Source organism: Botrytis sinoallii (assembly GCF_014898435.1).
Source record: "Botrytis sinoallii strain Bc 23 chromosome Unknown BSIN_027, whole genome shotgun sequence".
NCBI lineage: Eukaryota > Fungi > Ascomycota > Leotiomycetes > Helotiales > Sclerotiniaceae > Botrytis > Botrytis sinoallii.
In genome coordinates, this window is record NW_024066054.1 from 330,846 (window position 1) to 349,045 (window position 18,200).

At 39.2% G+C, this 18,200-nt stretch overlaps 5 protein-coding genes across 5 annotated transcripts; 2 read left to right on the top strand and 3 right to left on the bottom strand.

Annotated features, from left to right (window-relative positions):
• Positions 1-1,107: 1,107 nt before the first annotated feature.
• Positions 1,108-2,558, top strand: EAF02_010725 (uncharacterized protein; the record flags this gene model as incomplete). The annotated part of the gene is made up of 8 exons (XM_038906773.1): positions 1,108-1,160; positions 1,216-1,235; positions 1,567-1,748; positions 1,814-1,844; positions 1,893-2,002; positions 2,055-2,104; positions 2,170-2,463; positions 2,513-2,558. The coding sequence occupies 8 exons, from the start codon at positions 1,108-1,110 to the stop codon at positions 2,556-2,558; spliced, it is 786 nt and encodes a 261-aa protein (XP_038753321.1).
• Positions 2,559-3,076: 518 nt separating this feature from the next.
• On the bottom strand, positions 3,077-3,310 carry EAF02_010726 (uncharacterized protein; the record flags this gene model as incomplete). Its single annotated transcript, XM_038906774.1, has 1 exon — positions 3,077-3,310. One exon carries the CDS (start codon positions 3,308-3,310, stop codon positions 3,077-3,079), a length of 234 nt encoding a protein of 77 aa, XP_038753322.1.
• Positions 3,311-8,720: 5,410 nt separating this feature from the next.
• EAF02_010727 (uncharacterized protein) lies at positions 8,721-11,307 on the bottom strand (the record flags this gene model as incomplete). Its single annotated transcript, XM_038906775.1, has 6 exons — positions 8,721-9,124; positions 9,183-9,897; positions 9,949-10,407; positions 10,459-10,570; positions 10,631-10,680; positions 10,735-11,307. The coding sequence occupies 6 exons, from the start codon at positions 11,305-11,307 to the stop codon at positions 8,721-8,723; spliced, it is 2,313 nt and encodes a 770-aa protein (XP_038753323.1).
• A 1,281-nt stretch (positions 11,308-12,588) lies between these two features.
• On the bottom strand, positions 12,589-14,891 carry EAF02_010728 (uncharacterized protein; the record flags this gene model as incomplete). The annotated part of the gene is made up of 5 exons (XM_038906776.1): positions 12,589-12,885; positions 12,939-13,540; positions 13,735-13,993; positions 14,056-14,383; positions 14,431-14,891. 5 exons carry the CDS (start codon positions 14,889-14,891, stop codon positions 12,589-12,591), a joined length of 1,947 nt encoding a protein of 648 aa, XP_038753324.1.
• Positions 14,892-17,208: 2,317 nt separating this feature from the next.
• Positions 17,209-18,098, top strand: EAF02_010729 (uncharacterized protein; the record flags this gene model as incomplete). Its single annotated transcript, XM_038906777.1, has 2 exons — positions 17,209-17,851; positions 17,911-18,098. The coding sequence occupies 2 exons, from the start codon at positions 17,209-17,211 to the stop codon at positions 18,096-18,098; spliced, it is 831 nt and encodes a 276-aa protein (XP_038753325.1).
• Positions 18,099-18,200: the final 102 nt, after the last annotated feature.

Sequence of the window (18,200 nt, forward strand, 5' to 3'; positions counted from 1 at the left end):
AGAATTCTTGAATAAGAAATAATAAAGGAAGAAGTAATAATGAAGAGAAGAGAGGAAAAAAGAATAAAGAAAAAAACAATTGAGAAAATAAAAGGGGGCTTAATCTCCTCATAATTTCTTGATTGTTAGAATTTTTTTATTATATACAATACATATAATAAGCAGACACTATTCCCCAGCATTTGTTTTCACTTCCTTAATAAGATTATAATCAATATTGTAAATCAAAAAGTTATCTGTTAAGCCTATCGGGCCTAGCCGTCCTATATAGTCTTAGGACTGAAGGTGGACGTAAATTCAATCAATCAATCAATCAATCAATCAATGTCAACGAGAGGGTTTCTGGAAATTGTTTTACTCCCCCCTTTTCAGTAGTTTAGAAACCGTAAACGCCCGAATTTTAAAGGATGTCCTTGGCTAGATTGATCTTCACAAGGAATCTTTCTAGATTTACATCTAAGGAACAACTAAAATTCCTCTTCTCAATTGTTGTTCGTGATTCAGAATTTTAGATATCTTATTTATTTTCTCCATCTTCCCTCGGAGGTAACCCTTTGGACCATGGACTTACGAGACTACAAATAACTTGACAATTCCACGTTCGTCTTCATTGATATCATCAATCACAGCTAAAGTGTTATGCTCATTATCGCTACAGCACATTCTGAAACACCGTCAAAATTAAATTCGCTAAAAGATTGTCACTCTCTCCATCTCATCCGAAGAGAACCTTACTGTCATGTCTCAAAGTGACAAGCTATCTACGACATCCGTCCAAGGATCAGGCAACAGGTACAGTTTTACCCGACTCTACGTAAATTACATTACTCTTGGAGAAAAGAACTAATCACTTAGCTTCGATATAGCCAGGGAGTTTCCCGTAGGGGCAGAAATGAACACATTCTCAGTGATTAACGGCAGCGGGCATATGTATACAACACGGAACATTCTTATTCATTACATCAAACCCACAGTTTAAGAAGTAGCGATTCTGCAGTTGTTGTTACTATGGCAGAATCGAACATGCAGCACAAAATCGATGCATTCACACAATCGTTTGAGTCTCCAACGAAGACGAATAACAAATAAGCCAATACATGAGGAATAATGGTTCCTGCCAATTATTCCGATGAACCGAATTACATTATTCAATATCTGAAGTCAGTTCTTGTAATCTTAAGCTGACGGCGGTATTCTAAGACAGTTACCCGTCAGGAAAATTCCAATAACATTTGGTAATTGAACGCCACCATACCCGCACCGTTACCACTCAGAGCAATTCAAATAACCTTATAGAATTGTATTGCGACAGTTACCTCCCAAGAACAACCCAGACTTTCTGCACTTTCCACAACAAGAAAATTGCGGTTCAACTCACGCGTTGAAGTTTCTCCCAAGGTTCCTGCACCCGACTCCCAATTCAAACAAGTTCCCTTTACTAACACCAAATTAGTGAACATTCAATTCAATCTTTAAAGATGAACCAAAACACCTCAGAAACCCCAGATTCCTGGTAGGATTAGTGACTTAGAGTTCATCAAAAACTCATTGCTTAACTTGCCTCAGGATGGGTGCGCTTGGCTCTTGTACTGGGGACTGGTCACAAACGTAAGAGCCCGGAGATTCTGGACGACAATGTGAAGCAATTTGAGGGCGCTGGAATTACTCCAGGAATTGTTCCTACTCCAGAAGTCTTGGCTTCCTTGAAGCAAGAATCGAAAGCACTCGTAGAAATTTATGAGAAGTTGGTGCATCTGTCGAAATTTTTGAAAAGACTCGATGCGTTAACAAAAATGTCAAATATCTATTCAAGACCAAAAATTTATTGCGCGAGGTTTATAGAGGTAAGTGAGATATTGCCATGAGATTTTCACAATGCTAATACCATACAGCACTCCATCTGGGTGAAATCATGGTTGGTAAACTCATACCAGGACGCCGAAGGTACAACTCCGTCGGTCATCCATTGGAAGATTATGATGAAGAAATGAGTTACTCATTAGTAATTCATCGTTATGTTCAAATCTATGAAGTATTCGTTAACAAATCTTTAGAATACCAATGCGGGCAAGTTGCCAAGTCAGTCCAAACCTGAAAAAATGGCGTTGGTGCACCATCCAATGTCCTCAAGCGCAAGACTACCCATCCAAAGTTTGCCACAAATACCAGATCTGATGCGTCAAATACTGATGACATGAATGATGAAAAATCAAAGAAAAGACCGAAAATCACTTCTGATGAAAATGCTGATACAGGTGATGGGTTACAACTATCTAGATCTGGAGCTTCCGTGATAGTTGTCGAAGATGATATAGATGAAGAAAACGGTGTACTACTGGCAGTAATTTTTCCAAACGACATGATCTTTAAAGGTATTAATGATGTATTTAGATATAGAGTGATGTGGTGGCATGGAATGATTCAGAAGTGGATCAGTCACTGGACAATTGAACTCAAACATCTGTGAGCTAAATGAAATCTAAGATATTATTGAATACTAATATATGTTCAGAGTAACCAAAAAAGTTCAATTTTGGTGGAAGTATTCTCCTATGTGAAAATATCAGGAAGTGATAGGAGAAGATAGAGCTATAAAAAAAATCAAATAAGGCTTTTCATCTTTTTAAATAAATTGAAAAAATAAATAATATATCTAGATAGATTGGCTCAGAAACTCAATTGAATTTGCGTAATTTTTTCAATTGAGAGTATAATTAATCTATAAATTTGATTAAGAGATCGAGGACTGAATATTTGGAGCAAAGCGAAACAACCGAAATTTCAATGGACATTACGTCATTACAATTTGTTTGGATCTTATCTTCGTCACTGTAATTGCAAGTCAAGCTCAATAGTATATCAACCATTCTATTCATTAAAAACATCATGTGAAGACAGATAAACCAACGATTCCTCCAATCATAATCCCTCGTTCCTGCAAATAACCTGGACTCCGTCAAACAGAATTATTCCCAAAACGATCCCTGAGCTGATGCACAACCTAGCATCCCATGCAAAGCCCAATAATAGCCACCACAAAAACAGGTTGTCATCCATTGTAAATTATCTTCTATCTTCAATCAACATTGGAGTCTGTTTTCCATGGCTCATAGTAAGATCTCTTTCCTCCATGATAATCATCTTCCCACTTTCCATTGTTGTATACCCAGTACTTCTCGCAATCTGAATTTTTGCACTTTCTAGTAGCAGTACCTTCGTATGCTCTATTAAAACTTCCGCATGAACATTTCCAAGTGACGATCGCGGGAGTTTGTGGTACGGGTTTGGATTTGGATTTGAAGAGAGGCATCTTGATTTGGAGGTGTACGCTTTATTTGGGAGCGTAGTGATGTGTATGTGTTGAATCGAGGTGGTTTGTGGTTCGTAGAATAGAATCAAAGACTTGAGATAGATTTCTTTGAATTTGTTGTAATCGCTGAGGAAGTGTTTAGAATATATGTAATTTGGAGATATTTGACTTGGTCAATTTATGTTTGGAATTGGAGATGTACTCTTACTTATATGTGAATGGAGGTTGATTTTGTGAGTCCTTTCTTGAATTTTAATATCGAGATTATTCATTGACTGTAAAAGGCTATGAATCGAAACAATTACATGACTCCGAGGTAAGCCAAAACTGCCCACAAATCTGATAGCCTGGATAGCCTCATTTCTTCAACAAAGACAATTGAAACTATCTTTTAATAATCAAATCGAATCTTTCAAGCCAATTTCGACCGGAATACCATAAGGCAGTCCGATTTCTTCAATTCTCTTTCTTATATATATCAGGGAGCTCTTTTTACCTAATTCGATTAAGTTTCTTTTCTATATAGATGATATTGCTTTAATTACACATTCATTTATATGAAAAAAGAATATCAAAACCCTAGAGAGAGTTATAAAACAAATCTATAAACTCAGTTCTAGAAATACAATTCAATTCGATTTAGCAAAAACAGAGCTAATGCACTTTTCATTATTCAAATTGATGAAAAAATATCTAATCACACTATTCAATTCGGAAATAATTGTACCCCAATCTCTTATTAGATAGCTAGGAATATGGTTTGACTTGAACCTCAAATTCGATTAATATGTTAATATTCGAATTACATAAGCGAAAGATGCCTTTTATCGAATGGCTTGATTAGCTAATATCGAAAAGAATCTTAATCCTAAAGCTCTTAGATAATTATATATAGTATATATAATCAGTATAGTTAATTACAGATTAGTGATTTGGTGGAAAGATCAAATTCATTTCAAGAATATAATATAATCACTTCAAAACCTAGTTTTTCGAAAGATATTAGGAATCTTCAAAACAGTCTCAATCCTTTTAATGGAAATAGAAATAGGCTTAAAGTCCTTAAAAATTCGATTAGATTCAAATATTAGGTAATATGTGTTTTATCTAGCTAAACTCTCGCTAAATCATTTAATCAATATTGAAAAAGAAATATCAGCTCAATATCAAACCGATTTGGAAGTAATCTTTACTCCTCAAAGAAAACGATATAAATCAATCCAACTTAATAGAATTAGAGGATCAATAAATCAGAATCTTAATTCTATTTCATTTGAAAAGATTATTCACTTCAACTTCCCTTTATAAAAAAAGGAAACTTTCTTTAGAGTTAATATTAGCAATTTATCAAAAGAAGATATTACTATTCTTTACAATATCGTTTTCAATTATAAAGATAAGGATACTATCTATATTTATATTGATATCTTTCTATTAAAAAAGAAATAGATATAAGTATAAGTATAATTGCAATATAATCAAATAATCGAATTTTATATTAATAATAATTGAATATTGATAGCAATCAATTAGTATATAATAAAAAGCTTTACGGGGTTACTAGAGCTATTAAATATACTAGTACAATTGTCTATATTAGCAACAAATTCAAGATATATTCGGATAACCAAATTGGTCTATATTGCTTAAAAACATCATTAGACCATTCTGGATAGGTCTATCAGATTCGAGCAATCAAAACAATGGAAATCATTAAAGCAAAAGGAGCTGAAATATTTCTAAATTGGATTCTAGGATATACTTTAATAAAAGGAAATGAGCTAGTAGATAAATTAGTAAAGGAAATAATCACAATATGTTTTATCTCAATAAAATAAGTTTTGAATTTTTAAATATAATAATCAAAGAGTATGATTTAGATTAATAACTTTTTATTTTTAATTAATACAAATTCAAATCAAATCAATTCTCTTTGACCTATTTAAAGCTATTTCCATAAAAAATAAGATCGAAGATCAAGTTATTAAGTGAAACCAAGCGAAACACTACTAGTATATATTTTCAATTCAAATTAGGTTATAGATATATCAAATCTTATTTACATCGATTCAAACTCTCTAATAATAAATATATATATAATAATATTGAGGCTTTATAACACCTTCTTATTAATTGTTCTATATATAAAGTAGAGAGAAAAGAAATATTCAAGAATATATTATTATCTAAGATCACTATACAATTCCTATTTTATACAAAAGTAGGTATTGAATTAGTCATTAAATTCATCAATATCACCAAAATCGCCACAAGAGCATAGCATCTAGCCAGGTCTCTCATACAAAACGAGATAGAGGAAGGAATAGTAGTAGAAGAGGAGAGAGGAGAAGAGAATGAAGAAGAAGTAATTAGGGAAATAAAGGAGGGCTTTGATTTCCTTACAATTTCTTGATTTTCACAATTTTCTTATTATATGCAATACGTATAATGAACGGGCACTGTTCCTCAACATTTGTTTTCACTTCCCTAAATCATATATATCCATTTTTATAGAATAAAAAGTTATCCGCTAGAGCCTCTAGAGGCCTAGCCGTCCTATATAGTCTTAGACTGAAGGTGGACGTAAATGAAATCAATCAATCAATCAATGACTCCGAGGTCTGCAGAGGTATCATGCAAGTGGTGAATCATATGGCAGAGAGGCTGTACAAAGGATACTGAATTTCTGAATGGCGCAGGAAACAGTGACTAATCTCAATCAATCTCGCTGTAAAATCTTGTCACATGTGCAAGTTTGAATCATGGCTTTCTAAATTTGGTATTTGTCGGAATCAGATTGTCTCCGGGACAGATATGAGGGGCCTATTCTTCGAGTTTCCTTTATGACTCAAAATGTAGCTCGAATCTATCAAGGGTCTGTAGCATCTCCTTTGAAGCCACGCATAAAAATCGAGATAGAGCCTTCTCGATTCCACGTGTTGAACCTTAATGCCTTGTATTTAAGGTTACTAGGAATGAGGGGTAATCAGGATCGACAGAGGCTTATAGAAGATTCTAGTCTTGTAGCGATGATGACATTGATTAGAAATATAAGAAATAAAATAGAAGGTTTTAGATAGTCCTAAAAGGCCTATATATACAGATCCTCTATTATTGTAAATAAATAATTAAGTTGAAATCAATATTCAAAAAGGGACAATATTAAATCTGAGTCACCACTCGCGTATATATTATATATCACTTATATATATGATAAACCTCTAATCAAGACCACGACTTTGACCTTCATCTAATTTCTTCTCCATGTCATTTCAGTATTCAAAGAACCCGCATTCACTCTTCTCACGATACCATCGTGTGAATAAGCTACGTCTCTTACATTTCCAATCTCCCTTACTATTCATCTCCCACCGAGTGCGACAATTCTTGCACTGCTTCATTGGTATATTCCGGCAATTCTCATTATTCAATCCGCAAACTAGACAATGAAAATTGATCGTATCTTCTTGAACGGGTGTTTCGACTTCTTCGACTGGACTAGTCATCTTTTGGAATCTCAGTTGGTGTATGATTTGCTTTTAGTGTAGTGGCGATTGTGTTCCGAAATGAGGATGTGATGACCTCTGAAATGGGAAATGCACGTCCGGAAATATTTTGTGGTAAAGGAATTTTCGATTAGCAAGTCAATTCTATTCTGGGACTTTCTTTCCCTTAAGTATCCGCGAGCTATGTCTAGTAGATGCATTGTTATTAACAATCTTCAAGGACTTGTCAATTTATCTTGGCGGAGGAGCTTCAGTGATTCAGAGTGTGTGCTCCATGTCGAAACCTTCCGTTATATGGCAAACGACCGTTGTGCAAGAATTGAATACAGTATTTCGACTTCTTATCAATCATATTCCGCCTTGGCGCACCTTGGTGAGGATTCGAACTAATTTTTAAGGCTGCGTAGGTAATCATGAATTTTCTTGTAATTGTTTGTGAATAGACATTTAAAATCATTGTACGTCCTTCAAGGTAGTTCATGCACAATAACCAATCTGAATGCCCCAGAAAAGCTCTGTTATATGCGCCAAAACGGTGCATGTTTCCATTAACACTTGCTGAAAATTCCCAGGCAATCCAAACGCATCACTACCCAGCTATTTAAGAGGTAGCCCAAGATCTTCCCAATTTTATTCCAAACCTCGACAGAAGAACATCTACAGCATAAACACAACCTCGAACATCACACTACATCACAATAACGCCGAACAATACCAATTTCTGCAAAGCGAAATCATATCTCGATAAATCACAAAGTTTCATAACAACAAGCATCAATGGGGGTAACTAACACTTGGTACTGCCTATCATGCCACACCTCTCAATATGGATCTGTCTCGGCCATTCGCCCCTGTAAGAAATGCAAATACATGATGAGTATTTGGCATCAACCAGGATCTATTCCAGCTCTGCCAGTATTTGTTGGTACCGCGGGTGGTAAAGTTAATAATCAAGCTCCTGTTGAGGAACCCGTTCATGACGAAAAAGTAACTCCGACACTAGCTTGTTAAGTTTTCGCAGTTAGACGCATCATTGATTACTAGCATCTTGCCAGTGGTCATGGGCGTGGGCGTCAGAAAAGAATTATGGTCAATGGAAGATAGTACATGGAATGGTAGACGAAGATATGGACACGGAAAATTGGATCATAGCAAACTCTGTACTTTCAGCAATGCGAGACTTTTAACATATACTTGGTCAAAATTGATTGCTGGTGATGCATGATTTTGTAAATTTCCTTACCAAATAATGATGTTGTTTAATGGTGAACGTTATGTTTCGTGAATAAACTCGTGAATAAATAAAGAGCAGACAGAAGAAATCGATGTACCAGTGAGACTTGGGTTCCAATGATAAAACTTTGTTACCCCACTTTGGCTCCCTCCCCAGAGTTCACTCTGGCAATTTCCTCAATTTGTCCCGCCAATAAGTTTTTTCCTTTGCCTTTGTTCATCATTTTAACACTACTGCCTTGAATCCTCAAATAAAAAAATGAGTGCCCCCCGAGTTGTGCTTGCCGTTTGAGTCCAATATCAGAAATCACTATCGGATTCCTATGGATTCCTATCTGGATCGCAATATATATGAGGAGAATAGACAACCTGGTTCATGTGGATGCTGGAGCTGAATGAACTTCCAATATTGCTCCCTCAAAAATAAATTGAGATGTCATAGCATCAGGGAAGACATCAAAACCCGACTCTTGGATAGGATCGGCTTGACATAAGGAACCCCAGAAACATCCTCAGCCGAGTAGCCCGAATCTCCAACATCAGGCGGACCAACTTTAAGTAAGGTTGGAAGGTTTTTCACTTCGAGGGAAACAATAGAAAACTGCTACCTAGATCAACGCAGACCAAAGGCAGACCGAATTTTATTCCGCTACTCAAAAGTCCGCTTCAATTCACACTCCGCCAAACCCCTCCCCTCTAGAACTGACAGTCCTTTTCCCCTTTTTCAGAGCCATGTCCCACCAACTCGCACTTCTTGTCAAGCTAGGTCTCGGACCAGTTGTTGCTGTGATGGTATCGATTGAAGATATCGAAGTGTATTTCGGTCTTGGTGCAGGCGTGTAAGACGTCATTGGCATTGTCAATGGATGCTCTGGAATCGGATTCATAGACGGCGTGGTTGATGGCGAAAAAGGTGACTTTATTGGAGATTTGTGACTAGTATTCGAGGTAAGCTCTTTCCGAGCTGCAAGAGATTGAGCGGTATTCATTGAATATGAGTGTGGAAGAGGTTTAGGTTTATCGTTCTTGATATTTATGGAGCTTGAACTTGTACTTGGATACGATTGTGAGGGGTCTTTGGAGATGTTAGCTTTTCTCTCTTCATTTTTGTTATTAAATAATTTGGTACATACCTCCCATCAATGATGAAGTCTTGGTGGCCACCGGAGATGATGATGACGAGGATGAGTGAATACCTTGTTGTCCAAACCATCCCAAAAATCTATACCACCTTACTCTCCAAAATTGCATACCACTGGTAGTGTTTAATGCTCCGACCAAAAAGAAGAAAGGAACACATACAGTCGCCATCGTTATAGCGAAAGGAGTGAAATCATGATCAGTGGACATATTCGTCATACCGTATACCGAGGTTACAAATGTGAGGGGAAGGAAGAATATTGAAACCATAGTCAATAGTTTGATATTGTGACCCTGTAATATAGTCACCGCGGCCATCTCCACGCTCTTTCTACTTTCTAAAACACTCGTACCCGAGAAAAGTTGATCCCTCAAAGTTCTAATCTCTTTCATCTTTTCGTCAGTTTCCTCATAAAGTTTGAATAGATGAGCCATCTGCTTTTCGAAATCTATTTTTAGTTTTTGCATGCGTTTTTGCCAGTATTGATTCCGATGAGAGTCTGGATCCAACATTGGCCATAGAGTCTTATGTTTTCCCTCCCAAACATCATCGGTAAAGGTATCTTCGTAACTATCCATCATGGCTTTAAGTCCATTCTTCAATAGACCAAGTGTTTGATAGGCCCAGAAGTAGCGACGGGAATAGGTGAATTCCTCATCTTCAAAAAGTAACTTATCTCTAATTTCTCCATCGAACATAAAGTTTGCCTGTGAAGTGAATGAGTACGAAATGAATTTTAATATCGAGAATTAACTTACTGGTGGTGACACGAGTTTACTGATCTTCATGTATATCGCCTCGAATCTTTTTTCTGCATCTCTAAATTCCGAGAGCAGTGTATGTAGAAAGGCTTCCGGTCCGTTTACATAATGCTTGGTTGAATCATGGACATCCATAGTATGACGGTGGTCCGGGTAGCATTGAACATTGAGAACATGCCATGCTGCCCATGGGTCATAAACATATCCATGGTCGGTACTAGCACGTCTGGCAGGATTTCTCAACTTTCGTATGGGATCACCAGATAAGGAGAGAGCTACAACGGAGTTACATCTCGATATAGGAATATGATCCTTTGAAGTACTTGGGGTCGTATCAGACAGTTGCCAAGGCATTGGTTGACATTCTTCCCCCACGATTGTCCAGTACTCAAAGTTAAAAACAAAGGACTTTTGTTGTCGGCTATCAGCGGAGAAAGGTCTTCGCATTATATTGGCCTGTCATATCATGTAAGCAAGAGAAAAAACCTGGTAATTCAGAAAACGTACAGATGTAACTTCGTCGGAGACTAAATAATTGAATAATTCATCCATGTCAAAAGTCTTGTTCAAAGTGAGATGTAAGGCCCCAAGTACGACAGGAGATGGTTCTCGAACAATTCTTTTGTGCACGTAAGTTAGCTCAAGGAATAGTCAGTCTGGGAGTGATACCAAGACTCACGTTATCCTACCAACAGCCGGCCGGAGCGATTCGGGATCGCTATTTAAGTCCTACACTCATAATCTTAGACACACGATCCTTTCATGGTAGATGCATTCGCTCACTTTAACCGCTTGCCATATAGCAGAATCAATTTTAGTAGTACCCGGTTTCACTACATCTCTTCTAGATAAAGGAGCACCATCTTTTCCAACATCAAACACAGAATAATGGGAATTATGAGATCGATCAGCTCTATGATAATCTGGAAACAAAACGGGATCTAGAAGTCGTCCATTTTTCGTAATCACACTTTCCAGAATTATATGACCAGCATCTGTGAAATTATAAGTTCTGAAATGCTGTCGTAATTGTTCTTCGTCATATTTGAAAGGTGCGAGCGGTGTTTGAACATATAAATCGTCATCATCATCACTTTCGTCACTGTCTCCTGATAAAACAGAGCTGTGAAGTGTTGATGGTCGTACTTCGGGAATGTCACCATCATCTTTGGTAGATCTTCTTCGTCGTTTTGTAAATGTTCGGATGGAGCCAGGACTTTGTGGTGCCGCACTAACAGGATTTGGATTCGTAATGCTGTTATTTAAGGCATCGTGAACAAGTTTGAATGTCTCGAGGTAAGCTTGATGTTGATCGTCGAGTTTCTTCAATAATTCCTCGGTACTCATACTCGACATTTCTTGGAAAGGCTGTTGGATGCGATTGTGTAAAAGAATGTAAGAAGAGGAAGAGAAATGGCTGGACCGATAAAAATGAAGACCCAGCCCTTGCCACTCACCATCGTTGGATACTCACCCGCGCCCCAGTTGAGCCGCGAGGCTTTTGCCTTTAGATGCCATGTTTCATGGCCGCCTCTATCAATCCACGAACATCATTGGATCGGGATTGTGAGCTGGCATTTCTTCGTATGCATCTCTCCATAGATATAAATTTTAAGCCCGTTGAGTAATCGCAGTCTCTAACTGCAAAAGTGGCGGTGAATTTCTTATCGATACAACAAGGGTTATGAAGATCAAAGTACTCGGTATGACAACGCAGAATTTCCGCCAAGATTTGTTGGGACTTGTGCACGTGGTCGCCCGAAAATGATGCATTTCGGAATTACTTCGGCTAGACCGGTTCGTCTGGTTTGTCAAGCCGTTCAGTCTCCCCTTTTCCATTTTTGAGCCGACGATTCGCTTGGCAATGAGTTAATACCGGTATAGCATTTTTCGATCTTTAAATCATGGTTGGAATACACAACCATTTCTCCTCATGGATGTTGACTTGGTGGGTACTCTGCGGCGGTGCACCCTAAAGAATTCATTCTGGCGCAGGCAGCAGGCCTCGACATGGCATTTATACTTCTCAAGGAAACGGCCCATGACAAAGAGCAGCGAGTCTTGAATTGCGTACATTTCAACCCATTCTAACCCATTTATCATTAAAGTTCCAACTTCAAGACCATTCGTATGAATAGAAATTGGAATATACCAATAGCTTGTATCCTGGCATACATCAATCATAGGTAAATTCCTTATCTTAATCACTTTACCAATGGAGTACGCACACAAACATCCTAGCTGAAGTGAAGCTCCTGTCATTATTTATTTTAAGGCTTGTTTCTTGCGAAGAGCATTTTTTGATATTCGCGCAGCCTTTTGTTTGAATGGTTCAACAGGTCGAATGTGAGGGCGAATGTGAGGACGGTCACCAAAAATTGGAGAACTAACAATGACCTTACTGGACTGGATCATTTGGAATGAAATCATTTGGTGAAGCTTTCGGAGAATTATGCGGATCCTATAATTGGATGTTATCATATGACAAACGATAGGAATCTTTCTAGCGGGAAGGGTTGGACTTGCCGTGGTAGCTTATGCGACCATCGGTTCTTCCCGCACCTTCCGAACAATATCTTCATTGTCTTCTCCGAAAGTGAAACTACTCCAAAGAATCGAATTGGAACATCGTCTAATTCAATTGGCTTGTTGGTTTAGTGCCCCCCCAATATTATTCGAATGAGTTGTTTGAGGTTCGTCATTTATAGTAGCTTCATGCGTGATTGGTTGTCCATCATCCTGGAACAGATATTGTAAGTATTCCCCCGTATCTTTCAATCCGTAAGATTGCCACTTTGCTTGTTGTACTGATAGGCTGGCAACGTTGTAGTCCTCGATCTTGGAATCATCTATCTCCGATTTTCCACTATATATACATGGACATTGGAAAACCTGACACGCTTCGCAGGACGGTTTCCACCTTGTACAATTTAACTGTCAAACTTCTTAGTGGACTGAATTCATCACTGTGAGATAAAGAAACAAACCTTGCGCCTTTTACACGAATTACAACCTGCCAACGCTTTTGGTCGACCACCCTGCAGTACGGGTATGCTGCGTGTCAGTGGATCATGGGCTCCAGAAGTTGCTATAAATAATCGTACTGCTAGGTGAAGATACTGGTTTATACTTGAAGGAATCTCGGCTCCACCGTCTCCAATGATAGCTTTCATGATCGCACGAACCAAACTTTGAATGACTAGACTGTAAAAGACTGATAACCACCATGTCTTGCCACGTAAATTCTCCTTTTTGAAGAAAACCTTCGATAGTTGCTCAATGTACCGCTTTATTGCGGACATTAAAGCATCCACATTCCTGTCCTTACAGAAATTTGAGGAGGTTCCTCTTTCTCCTAGTCGCGGTATGTGATTTTTGAATTCGACTTGCAAAGTTTTTCCATCAAGTTCAAAGTTTTGTAGAGCATCAATAGCTTGGCTCGCCTGCCTGTTATCGACAAAGTTAACAAACACTCTGCCCCGGAAGACGCCATTATCAAATTGATACTTAAATGCACATGGCACTGGCAAACCCATATCGAGCATTAATTCTATCATATCCTCGCTTGACTTTTCAAAGGGAATATTGTCTATGACAAGATCAGTCAGATCTACTTCTTCAAATGTGCGACATTCTCGGTGGGAAAATTCGTGCAAGGCGCCTAATGCCTTGACACGCCTGAGTTCAAGTGCTTCACGAAGGCATATGAGTGATTGTGCGATCAATCGATGTGGATCCTGGCCAAGTCAATGAAATCTTGATTAAAATCATAGGATTGCTTACTCGCTGGTTCTAATTTTGCTTGATAAATCGAAGCAGACCGCAACAATATAACTAGATCATCGAGTGGCCTTTCTGGAGGGTTGAGAAATGTTGGTAGACTTTGAAGGTGTGAAGAATCTTCTACAATTTCCCACACTATTGCCATGGTACATTGATCAAGGGCAATAAGTGACGGCATTGAAGCTTGATTTGGGAAGTAAGTGCCAGCCAACGATAGGGGCGAGAAGGTCGCCCAATATTCTCTAAAGACATATTTTGCCTAAGAGCGTCAATGGCCAAACTCAGCTCGATAATTGTATCTTCCCTTTCGGTGAAACTGACTATATCCTTTTTTCGTCTTCTTGCGGCTTCTTCCACGTAATCGTTTTTGAGATCGGATATGAAAGGTCCAATTACCTTTGCATCAATTATTTGACATTTTGGATATCTGCTTTCGTGCGAGTTTGAGCTTTGGCACCAATGACGCTGGCATTGAAGACACAAAATATCGATACCAGAAGGCATTGGTTGGGAATATGATTTTGGGCAGAGATCGATAGACTCCATCTCCTCTGAAAGTGTACCTCGCTTACAGCCAATTTGCGTCCAAGCTGTTTTGCCAGCTTTGCTTCGTTTTGGGCAAGTATCGCAAGGGATTCTCTTCTGTACACTAATCGGCTTTAGCATTATTTTTTATCGAGTATTCTATACACTAACCTTTTACCCAGAATTCGGCATCTCCAACACGCTCCTCCGATCATTTTGATAGCTTTCATGCCGATGCGTGCCCAAGAAGTTAGAGGTCTTTTACGACGAGATCCTCCAGAAGAGGCGTATCTTGACGGTGAATCATGTGCAACATCCATCGTCTGGCTCTTCAGAAAACTGTGTCTGCTTATACTTGAATTCCTGGAGGTTTGTGTAATTCGGTTACGTCCATGCTCGCTCCGAAGACTGGAAACAGATCCTGACATACTTCCACTCGCAAATCTTTGTACTCCTTGCATTTCAAATCTATCAAGTGGTGAATTTAAAGAGTTGAATACGGACGATGGAAATGGTGATAATGACGCAGACGAGTTAAAAGAGTTGGAACGAGAGTTCCGCGAGCTCGAACAGTTCTGGGGGGTGTATAAAGGACTTGTCAAAAATGGTTCGTCGGTCAATGACGCTCCCATATTGTAATTGTCGGAACAAGTGGACGAGTCATGAGATGGTGGTTTTAGGAACTTCTAGTGATGGTCTAGAAAATTCTGCTGATTTAAGTAATGTCTTTGCATGCGCCTCTCTCCGATGCTGTAATAAGAGGACACGTCGAGCAAAGTACTCTGCACAACTGGAGCATTCATGTGGTTGCCTTCTGCGTGAATTATCTCGTGGCGTCTGAGATCAATCTCCCTAGAATGGGATTTTTTGACAAGTTTTGCAGACGTATGCTTGGCGTTGAACATGTTGTTTGAATAGGGCCTAACCACTGTTGTCCGAAGAGATCCTGGGTGTGTACCGAGATTTGCAGCCAGAGTAACTTCTTCACCGACATGTTTATTGCAATCAATTTGTTTCCATTGAGAGCTGATGAGTTACCGTAGATGCCATATTCGGACATATTTAAATTGTGAGCCGTTTTGAGTTGCGGTAGCGGTAAGTCTTCCGCCGCGACATTGTCCTGGGCCAGTTCACTTGGCAATTCTAGTGGATATGGGTACACTGAATATTGAGGCCATGGCTCTATCTCCAAATTGGAGCCAAAGTAATCGATTTCGGAGTGGGATAGTTCATTCAGAAGCCTTCCAGAGTCAGTTGATTCATTGTTGTCGGGATATCGATCATGTGATCTAAAGAGGGCACCGTATTGCACTAGCGTATGCACTAGCGCTAGCACTTCTACTATATTAATTACTAGCTTCCCATAGATAATAATGATGAAGCACGAATACAACCATAATAGACTAAAGTACTTTACACTTATCAACCAAGTTGATACCAACAATTGTATTGGGTAAGCTCCGCAGGAGAGCTTTCGATCATAGCCTCAATGTTCCAATCGGTAGTACAATTACGCAAGACTCTTGCACAACCTTGTTGATATTCATAGTCCAAGTTCCTACTATGAGCAATTGACTGAACCGCCCTTTGCTGTGAACGATCGAGATTTCCGAGTATCAATTCATGCTTGCCGTTGTCATTCCTCAAAGTCTATAATTTTTCTATAGAACTCGAGATTACCAGAAATATTCATGTCTTTATTCATTTCGTCAGCATACGATTGGGAATAACAACGCTACAAGGGTAGCTGTGCTCGCGTGCTTACCTGGTAATTGTACGTCACCTGAAGAGTCCATGTTGAATGACCTAAACGCGAGGCAAGATATGGACTTGGAATAAGTTTAGAGAAGTCAAGGAAAAGGTTATCTTTCCGGAAGGATATCAATCCGATGGAGAATGGAAATTGGTAATGTTCCCCACTGTTGAAGCTCGTTGGGGCGGTTTTAAGGGTTTCCCTCTTTAAGAATGATTTCAAAGGCAATGCAGGATTCCGTGTACCAAATATGAGAATGAGAGGAGATTCCAATCGACCGATCTCTAGAGTTTGGCTCTCTGTATCTCTTACGAGACTGAAAAGTTGGGATTGATAGTTGATTGATTGATTTCATTTACGTCCACGTTCAGTCTAAGACTATATAGGACGGCTAGGCCTCTAGAGGCTCTAGCAGGTAACTTTTTATTCTACAAAGATGGATATATTCGATTTAGGGAAGTGAAAACAAATGTTGGGGACCAGTGCCCGCTTATTATACGCATTGCATATAATAAGTGGGATTGATAGTGAGAGAAAGCACAAAGTTCAATCGCACGAGGGAATGTCAAAAAGTAAATCGAAACATGTCAAGGCTGGAGTCTCTGAAGTTTGCCGCTATAACCTGAGCATACAATGGTGGTCCTTCAACAGTTGATGTAACCTTGGTTCGTACTAACCATATGGGGTCTACTCGAAGGTAAGATCTTACGTTGATTGGTCAACTCAACGCCACAATATTGCTGACGACAAGGGTTTGAAACGGGTACACAGGACCGCCGGAGTAACTACAGCCGGGCTTGGGCTAATAACCTTACATCAGTAAGGACCACCAATGCGTAAGCTGACATGTAAGTATATAACACGGTGCGACGTGTTTTGAATACTTATTCAAAATAAAGACCGACAATCAGATATCCTGTAGTATCTCTTCATCAGTATATCTCAACTGATACGAGCATACTATTTATATAGGACCACCAGAACTGCGGCTCTCGATTTTCTAGTCCGTACAGAAAATTGCAAGATGTGAGGACCATTGATTGAAGACCACCACAATGTAAGTGGGCGCTCCAAGTGAGATAAATAGCACTCATGCCACTGGTGAGGAGACGTCCATTCAAATGTTCATTGTCTTGTCGCGTACTGCATTCATTGAACATAATCCATTGACTCCTTTCAATCATCACATTTCCACAATGAGTGATCTTGTTGCATCCTCCTTCCAAGGTTTTATGACAAGCTCAGCTGGCAAGGACAGCATGATTTTAGATGACTGCTTGTATCCATCACCACAAAGCTGGCATGAGAGTACGCTTGAAGAGACACTCCCCAATGTTGACCCGATTGTATACTCATCTCGTCCGAGCATGTCTTTTGATATCAACCACAACACACCACTCTTCGATCTTAGCTTCATCGATACACGATCTTGCCTAGAATTATCTCAAACCGGAAATGACATGCGTCTCATTGACTTCGGGTATGGGTATCAGCAACGTAACCTTACCGTACAAACGACTCTCAGTCCCCAGTCGGACCACAATACTACTCGAGATCGACACCTGAAGATCGCCCCAGGTCCAAGTTGTGAGAAAGACTCCAGGGACTCTAAGTCTCGCGGTACATACCACAGCAACCGTATTCGTTGTTCTTTCTCCAACTGTTCTTCGACCTTTGCACGTCGAGGAGATTTGGTTCGCCATCAGAAATCTCTTCATTGCCCCAAGACACCATGTATCTACTCGTCAATGGGCTGTTCATATCAGACTGGTCGACTTGACAAGATAAAGGAGCATACAAAGAAAAAGCATCCTACCATACCTCATTCCGATTGCATAGGTGAGTTAGAAATGTCCGATTAAGAATCAAACAGAACAGGATAATTGAATTGTACCCAGATATAAGCAATCATCAACAGGCTAAGACCGAAAGTTCGTTACACTCTGAGATCTATCATTTGCCAGAAAGTGAGGTTGAATGGGTACCGGAAACATGTGATTTGAGCGCGTTCGTGTGGAAGAATAGCAACTTTGGAGCCGAAAGTACGGGAATGGAGTTTCCTATCCAGATCTGTGACGGATTGTGAAGCAGAGAATCTGGTCTAAATTTTGGAGGTAGAAGAGGAGGACGGGTGGACTCGAGGATGGGTACAGCATGCAGGAACACCCCCGTTTGATCAATAGGGAAA